General features: G+C 49.1%; 1 protein-coding gene across 1 annotated transcript; it reads right to left on the bottom strand.

The window, feature by feature from the left end:
• On the bottom strand, positions 8448 to 9275 carry IGIP (IgA inducing protein). Its single transcript, XM_005661731.1, has one exon. The coding sequence runs from the start codon at positions 8783 to 8785 to the stop codon at positions 8624 to 8626; it is 162 nt and encodes a 53-aa protein (XP_005661788.1). The 5' UTR covers positions 8786 to 9275; the 3' UTR covers positions 8448 to 8623.

Below are 9312 nucleotides of genomic sequence, written 5' to 3'. Positions count from 1 at the left end.
AAGTCACTGGGGAGAGGATGGCCTACAGAATAAATAATTCTGGATGTGACCCTCTGCCAAAAAAAAAAAAAAAAAAGTCAGATCCCTAACTCACACCATATATGAAAATAAATTTCTGATGGATTAAAAGGCTCTCTATCACCCCAGGAACCATTATAAGGTTAAAAGGACTGGTTGGCCTGGCCTGAGAGGTGGCGCATTCTGCCTGGGAGCAGCCTGTGAGACCAGATGGCCCTGGAGGCCTTTCCTTTCCCTCGCGATTCCTTCATAGAAGTCAGGGTTCAGGAGGAAGCAATTAAACACCACAGGGTGGCGGCTTCCCATTGTTACCATCCTCAGAGCCCTACAATCAAGAGACAAGCCGGAGTTACTCAGAGCCGGCTTAACACGCATGGCTTCAGTGGAGCAGGATTCAGGAGAAGAGCAGTGAAGCAAGACGGAAGGAGCAGAAACAGTCCTTCTGGCCCTGGAGGAGGAGCAGGAGGAAGGGCTGACTATGGGGCCTCGTAGATCCATCTTTCGCAGAGGGGATGAGGCTCAGGCTGCTTCTCCCATGATCCCATTTTCCCTGCAGAGAGCCTTTTGGAAGAGCATGTGCAGAGAATGTTGCCCTCTGTGGGCTTTAATACCTCTGCGAGACCCCTCAGCTCTGTGGGGCTCAAGGCAGTCCTGGGGTGATGGCTCCTACCCGTCCCCCGCCCAATGGCAGTGAGAATGGATGTATCGGTGTTCTTGGGTGGGCTGGGTGGCCTTATACATAGGTCTGATAGCTCCAAATCAGAGGCCTCACTCTTCGAGACGTGATTCTGTTCCATGTTTGAAGAACACGCCAACTCGGAGCCCCCAAAGCAAAATGAACCTCTTGTCTGTCTCATGGAGCTTTTTTATCAGCAAACTCGCCTTACAGGGATCAGGCTCTGCTCTCAGGGGGATCCAGGGAAGCACGGTGTTCAGCTGCTCTCAGCCCAAATTTCCTACTTGTGAGCTGACCCCAAGCTCAGAGCATATTTGCCTGATTCAGGTAGAAAAACAGCCAATTCTGATGCCATCCAATAAGCAGGGCTGAGCACACGGACTTGGTGTCTCAGAGGAGGGGGAAAAGTCTCAGCAGGGAGACAGATGCTATTTTTTAAAACATGAATAGGAAGCCATAGCAAGAAATGATAGGCATTGAGAAAAGCAGGGGACAGTACGAGAAATGGCCAGAATTGGGGAATAGACTCAATGATGAAACCACATTCCAAGGACCATCAAACAATCTCATAGGCCTCAAGATGACTTTCGGAGCAATTGATTGTTCAGGATTTGTAGGGGGAGGGGTAAGGAGTAAACAAGCACAGTGGAGGCTAAGACCAAGGCAGCGGGCCCTCAAGAAAGGATTCCACAGGGTGTAAACAGAAGACATTAGTCTCGGGGAAAGTAAAAAATAGACTAGGGAGCTTATGTTTAATGTCTGCAAAAGGAAAGGCAACAACGCAAAAACTAGCTGAGTACCACAATGTAACCAGCATCCAAATGAGGACAACATAAGGAGACCCCTGTGCCACCCCCGCCATCACTATACCAGCACGCCCTGAACACAGCCACCCAGCCCTGCCTCCCACATCTGAGATGACACCGGACCAGTCCCCCTGTGTGGCACAAAATATGGCAGTTTAGTGTTTCATAATACTGTAACCAAAATTCAGGGAAAATAGGGGATATTTAGCTAGCTCAAAATTGCCAGCTTCCCAATGGCTAGGCCAGGCTTCAACCAGTCAACTCAGGTCCAATAAAAAGAATAGCTCTCTCTCCTTGAAGCCTAAGCAACCCTGCTTCCAGGCCCTTTTCATTAATAGTCCTGCTGATCAGCCAGGCTGAAGGATGCAGCCTCTCAGAGACCCCCTAGAGGAGGGTTCTATTTCTACTCTCAGATCTGGACCAGCGATTCTGAACCAATTTGGGCTGTGACTTCCCTTGGGAGTTTGGAAGAAAACGATGGATCCTCTTCTCAGAAAAATGTACTTTGCACATACAGGTATAATCTTACGTAAAATTTCAGGAGCTTTACAGAGCGCACCACCCCCCCCGCCCCAAGGGCAAAATAGCCCAGCTTAAGAATTTCTACCAAAGGCAAGTCTCTCCTTTTCTTATGCAAGAGCTGTTCCCTAGGGCTGATTAACTGCTATCTTAGATGTCCAACAGGTGAATTAATATTTAGCATTGACCTCTAGTCATCCCGCACCCATGGCAGATGGCAGAGTCTCTGCTGTTGCCTTTAGCCAGAAGAACACAGAGCCCCTAGACGGAGACCTCATTTTGTTTTTCAAAAGAGCATTCTCTTCCACCATCACCAGAAAACCGCAGACACGCCAGGCCTGGAACAGAGATGCTAAGGGACAAACCGAAAATAAACGTGGTCCAGAATACAGCCAGGCCTGTGACAACCTCCCACAGACCGGACCCTCTGCAAGAGGGCTGGCCGGAGACAGGCATGAAGGTAGGATCGAAGCGGAAATGGGAAGGGGTCAGAATGGAGTCCCCTCCCTTCAGCTAAATGCCAACGAGCTGACCACTCTAGAGAGACATCTGTTCTCTGCATGGTTCCTCTACCTGGGACTCCGAGGCTGTCGGAGGCCGTGCTCCTGGAACTACTCAAGTTCCCCATGTGTCTCCCTTTCTACAAACAGCTGCAACAACAACGAGGATAATGACGACAAAAGCATTTACTGACCACTCCTCTGTGCTGCAAGTTCTTCACAAAAATGATTTCGTTTAATCTTCCCAAGGATCAAATGCAGGAGGTACTCTTAACGCATTTACGGATGAGGAAAGCGAGACCAGGAGAGGTGAGGCAGAGTGGCTGAAGGCCACCAAGCCAGGGAGAGACAGAGTTTGAATCTGCATCTAGGCCTGATTTCAAACCTAGTATTTTTAACCTCCACCTCCATGCTCCTTCTCCAAAGGCCAGAACTGAGGCAAATGCCTTGGAAATCCTCCAAAGCGACGGTCCGGTCCCCTAGCCTCTGCTTCCCCTTCCCTGTCCTCTGCCCACCATGCAGCAGTCTGGTTCTCATCAAGGACTCGCTCTACGAGGGGCTGGTTGGAAAGCCTCAATCTCTAGCGCCTACCTCTGTATGATTTTGCTATTGGAGTCCATATTCCATAGCCCGAAATTCATCCCGGAGCCTAAACTTATTTTAAATTCAGCTGAGTTCAGGCGCCTCATTTGCTCCTCAGGTTCAGAATGAAGGAGGGCTGTTCTTTTTCACTTCTGTCCTGGAAAGTTCCTGGGGAGATGGGGTGTAGCTGTCATCACTCCCACTCTCAAGACGGGTGGCAGGGCCAAGGAGAAAAGAGTAACACAGGCAGGAGGTGATGAAATGTCACTCATGATGCCGGGGCTCTGCGGGAGCCCTACTTCTCTAGCCGCCTCTTAGCCCGAGGCATTTGGAAAGAGGGCACAAACCCACTGACTGGACGGCTTAACTAGCAGATTCCAGGGAGAGTGAGTTCCCAACTCATCAATGGAAAAGCCCCAAAGGACGCTGCCCAGCCTATGCTGAGTGGCCAGGCGGTCCCCCGAGGGCATTCTGATGGCTAGAGCCTCAACCAACAGTGCTTTGAAGGGCAGCTGTGGGCAGAGTGGGTATTAGGCTATCTGTTGAGGCTAATGCCCTTTCCCCAGAACTTCCTCTGGAGATGAAATACCTCGGGAGAGGAGATGCTGAGGGCCAAACTGAGGTGGGAGGTGCCAGAAGCTAAGGAGGGCTGGCAGCAGACAGAGAAAAAGCAGCTCACATTCAGGGTCCCTGCCCTGTGCAGCCTGTGGCCAGAGGCGAGAGAAAACAGGATGGCAGGGCTAACATCCACCATGGATGAGGACGTCAGCCCCAGCGATTCCCAGCGTCGCCCAAGTTCAGCTGCTTCACTAAGAAATGTTTACGGAGTATCTAGCTGCTGGGAGCCAGACTTGCCTGGGCACCGGGGATGCCTTAGACCTGCCCTCGCAGAGGCAGCCCAACTGGAGACGAAGCCAGAGAAGATAGTTTTGGACAGCGAGACGCGCTGGGAAGAAAGCTGAAACAGAGCGGTGAGGGGGAGTGATGGGAGGGGCCCCCTCGAAGTGAGAACACGAAAGCTGAGGTCTGTTTATGAAAAAGGGCCAGTGGGTGAGGACTTGTAGGGAAGCGCGTTCCGGGCAGAGGCAAGAGCAGAGTCAAAGACCCTTAGGGGGCACTGGGCTCCAGGTAAGCGAGACATGGGACAATGACCAGCGCGGCCTCAGAGACGTTAAAGGAGGGACAGCAAGCTGCGGAGCCGGATGGGGCCTTGCAACCATATTTAGGAGCCTGCTGCGGTGGGGAGACTGGACGGCAGGACGTTAGGTTAGAAAAAGGGTGACCATAGAATTGGTCATCCGAACCAGGATACGTGTGCAAGTTGTGAGTGCCACCAACAATTAATTATTCAGGGCTGGCCAAGAGGCATAACCAGGACTCGCCACGGACCAAGCTTGAGCTGCGGTCAGTGTGCCCGAGCCAGGACGGTCACGGGAAGTGCCACAGTTTTTAGCAGCTCTGCTCTGACACAGAGCTCCCAGCTCCAGGAGAAGGAATTGCTTTTTTGTTTGCCCAGGCCTGGCCTGGTGCCCCATGCCTGAGCATTTGGTTTCTGTCTAGAGGCCACAGGGCTACTGCTGCAGCACAAACAGGGAGCAGCAAGGCCTTTGCCCTGCGCCCCCTGGTGTGAGGGCTCCCACTGCCAGCGACAACCAACAGGACATGGATGAAAGAACAAACAGGGAGCATGTGGCCAGCCTTCCCCAAGGTGGTGTGGAGAGGGTGGAAGCTCGAGAGGCATGGACAAGCTCTCAGTTCCAGAGCAGGAGGTCTGCGGAACAGGCGAGAGGGTCCCAAGCGTTCGTCAGTTCGCAATCCTCAAGCTCCAAAAGAGACAAAGAGAGCAGTGCTTCTCACACGTCAACGTGTGTCAGAGCCACTGGAGGGCTTGTTACAACGGGGAGTGCTGGGTCCCTGCAGGTTCTGATTCCGTTCACTCTGGAGTGTGGACCAAGAGTTTGATGTCCACCAATTTCCAAGGGGATGCTAATGCTTTGGTCCAGGGGCCACACCTTGAGAATCTCTGCCTTAGAGGATACAAACAAAGCGAGGGATGATGCCCTTCCCTTTTCAGACAAGAGATCTACCGGATACCACAGCCCTCTCTAAACCATCCCTAAGGACCAAGGAATTTCATACTTTATTTTTGGAAGAAGCCCCTGGAGAGTGACAGACTCTGGGCCTTCCCTTAGAGGTCCAGAAGCATCTGGGAAATCACATTTTAGAGGATGGAGGAAAGGGCCTTGAGAAACATGAAAAGTCCGAGCAAACCTCTGCGCTGGAAGCTCCAGGGCTGGCCCTGGCTGATCCAATTACTGGGCCGATTCCTGGCGAATAGTGAGGTTCTGGGAATCTGGGTAGACCCAGATCCTCTCCCAGAGACCACCTTCTGATCCTTTTGAGCCTATTATTTGGAGCCGAATGGGCCCACAGAGGAGGTCTGCTGTAAGGAAGATGGGGTGTCTGTTGGGGGGTAGAAGCTGGGAATAAGAAAGAAATGGACAGCTCCACCCGACAGAGGCGAAGGCCTCCTCCACACAGCTCTGTCATCAGGTCCCTGGTCCCTGCGGCGAGGACAGGAAGAGGCAGGAAGCGTCCTCAGCGCTGTACTTCGTTTAAGCAAGAGCAGTGGAGAGAGCCTGGAAGGGCCATTTGCCAGCTTTCCTGGGACCGGCTCTGAGTAAGTCATTCCACCGTGAAAGGGGCGGGGGGATGAAAATGTGGATTCATTCATGAATCAACCCTCCGAGCAGGAAGTGTGCCTTTGCACTCACTGTACAGAGACAGCTTCCTTTGCTGCGGGGAACGCTGACTTTGCCATCCAGCTAAATACGTCCTGACGCGAGGCACCCTCAAGGTCAGGGAGACCCTACAAGTTAGGGGGCGAGGAGGAGCTCGGGTGACTGAAACCAAGGGTGCGCTCTGGCATCAGCCAGGACTTGTGACTTAACTCCAGACTGTGTGACCCTGGGTGTGTTACTTAATCTCTCTGTGTCTTCGTTTCCCTCTTCTGTAAAATGGGGGTGATAATAGTGCCTGTTTCACAGGGTGGTAGTAAGATTTAAAGAAATAACCTAGATGAAACACTTAGCTTGCATATTTTAAGCATTCAACCATAGTTCTTTAAAAAAAAAAAAAAAGTGGTGGGCTTGGAAACAATTACGATGGTGGCAGTACAGACCCACCCTTGGTGTCACTGCCAGAGACAGAAAGAGAAAGCCAAGCGAGGTTGGAGAGGCTGCCAACCTCCCGGGGAGGCTGACAGAGAAGCTCCTGCTCCCTGGGGAAGGTCTGCGCTGTGATGCAGGGAGAGTCGGTACTCCTAGGATGTGGGGTGAACTGGCCAACCCTGCTGGCTGTGAGGGGCGGATATCCTGCTCTTTTTAAACATTGCAATCTTCAGTGAGTCTGTTTTGTGACATTTTCTCACTGTCAACCTAAGTGCCAAATGGCCTGATCTGAACAAATCGAAACAAATGAAAATCAACATTGGTAGGAAATTTGGAAAGACGTTATTGGAAACAGTCTGGAGATTTGCAAAATTAACGGAGAATCCCCATTTTCAGAGAAAAAAAAGTGCCTCTTCCTCAAGATCCAAAAGTGGGGGGGGGGGAATGGTGCTGAGGTGAGAGCAGTAGTGATGCATGCTAGCCCTGAGGTGAGCAGCAGCCCAACACTGAGAAAGAGATCTCTCGTACCTCTGATCCGGAAGGACCAGAGCCTCTTCCAAAACGCACTACTCCAAATCAAGAAGACTGGTCCACTTAGAAAGACATTGTTACTGGCACCAGGAACAAAGAGATTTCTAAAAACCATGCAAAGGAGCCAAAGTAAATGACATACACATGGTTAAATAAAAGTTTGCACCCACTGGAGGTGGGGGTGGGAAGAGACTGCCAATTGTAACTCTTTAGAAAAGAAAGTGCTGAATCAAAACCACCGAGAGCTCTGTTGACCACGCTGGGCCCCTTTCTTGAGCGGTCCCCATGGGCCCATCCCAGGTCGGGCATGTCTCCTCGCCCCCCCCACCCCCGTGGCCCTGCAGGAGACCCTCACGGCCAGCTCTCCACAATGCCCACGGGGCATATTTAATCATCATCTCGTTTGGAATCGTTTAAAGATGTCGGGCCACAGGAAAGTTAAGAGGGGCTTCTAGCTTTCAATTCCCTCATACTTACCGCCAATCATGGCCAGAGTGTCTGCCACAATCTCCCTTTCCTAGGGACCCTTGTCTCGAGCAGGGACCCAGGAGTTTGCGGGAACCTGCTTTGAGGAGGAAGGGGAATCTGGACCCTTACTCAGGAAATACCCACTTGTCCCCCGAATGCCGCACAAGTCAGAGGCCCTGCTGAATCTAGAGGAAAGCGGCGCTACTGTGTACCTACCCGGCCTACCCCAAACAGCAGCACTCTGCTAAGTTTCCATAGGGCAAAGTCGTATTCTAGTATGATTTTTACTGGAGTTGCCAGATGTGGAAGCTGGTTCAACAGCTAGTCTGCTGTTCTCTCTCCATTTCAGCAAGGAAAAAACCCCCCAAACTACTACTTGTTCTAAGCCTTCTCACATCCGCCTGAAAGTAAGTGAACGCATCAGAGAAGATGAAATGAGGAGAAAGCCCAAATAAAACTTCCAACTCCACTTCTAAAGGTTGAGGAAAGCAACATACCCCTGAAGCTTCTGCTGGTTTTTGAGTTACAGGCCAAAACTGGGACAGTTCTTTTCGGTCAGAGAGTCTAATCTTCTATGGGAAGGTCCCATTAAAACTAGTCTGAAGGGTCACTTCTGTGGCCACACTTTTACCGGGAACTGCATCCACGGTCTATCACTCCACTTGCTAGAAAAGCAGTTTTGAAGAATCTTATTTTCAAGGCACAACCTCTATTTTCTGCAAAGGATTCTCTTCATCTTTTGTTACGTACTCTTTTGTAACCCTTCCACTACCCCCGACCAACTTCAAATTTAAAAGGACAGAAAACAAAAAGGCTTCCCTGGAAAAGGGGCATGAACTACGGGAAAAGTTCCTCTTCAATTGGGAGGGCTTCCTTAACGGTCACACCATCAGAGAATTTAGAAAATGAACTCAAGAAGCAAGATAGGGAAGCCACTCACATCAACTCTTTAAAACTAAATACATTTGTTTTAAAATAAAATAGAAAATAATAGAGTCTTCCAGTGTGAGAGAGCACATTTAATGCTTGTAGCCAACTGATGATCAGGCAATACGCCTGCTACCGAATCCTAAAAGTGGTTCTTATCTATCCCTTCCCCCCCTCCCCCGCCAAAACCCAAGAGCAACGGTAACCGCCAACCCCCCCCCAACAAAGGCACTGAAACAAAAGACTGATCTGTTTATATAGTCACATGAAAAATAAACATCTTTATTTTTTTGCCTACTTTATTTCATTTTTTCAAATAAAATTTAAATCTGTACAAAGTATACTGTTACAGTATATATTTTGTAAGAATCAATGCCTAAAAGAATCACAATACTTCAATAAGCAGTACAGCAGACCTCGCTAGTTTCAGCTTTGATATTGAACAAACTCAAGCCGGCTGATGCACAACACATTTGCTTGGTTTCCACATGGTGAGTTCCCAGCACTGAGATGGGAGAACATGACAGCAAGTATGGTTATATTACAGCCCGACACACTGCGCTTCTTCATGTGATAATAACTGCACATATTTAATACAGAATGCTCAAATTTACTTTTTAAGTTGCATTTGCTTACTTCTTAATTGGCAAAATTCAGCATTCTTAATGGGGTCCCCAAACAGTGCAAATTAATGATATTCTACTGTATAATTGGCACGTCTCCAATAAGGATTAACTTGTAAACTCAAAGAATATGACAACTTTGTCCTAAATTTTAACTTAATACACATCTGGTCCATTTAACCAAAGTCATTTTGGAAAGATATTAAAGAACAATTCTATTTCTGAAAGGATACTGTTTTGACCATCCTTCAGAGAAGATAAATTTTTAAACTGTCATTAAAATGTTTTACTATAAAAATTTTACAAACTCCATTAGAAATTTCAATATTATTTTTCACAGCAGACAAATACAAACTGTTGATATTCCAACAATATCTACTCTTAGACTTTCAAACAGAGCACAACCGTGTCAGCTGTGTTAACTAAAATTTTGAACAGTGTACTAAATTTGTAAGTGGTGCTGGGTCTAGCAAGTGTAAATACACAGTATAT

Source organism: Sus scrofa, chromosome 2 (assembly GCF_000003025.6).
Source record: "Sus scrofa isolate TJ Tabasco breed Duroc chromosome 2, Sscrofa11.1, whole genome shotgun sequence".
Taxonomy (NCBI): domain Eukaryota; kingdom Metazoa; phylum Chordata; class Mammalia; order Artiodactyla; family Suidae; genus Sus; species Sus scrofa.
Note: the sequence above shows the minus strand (reverse complement) of the source record. Positions and strands in the feature narration are given on the sequence as shown.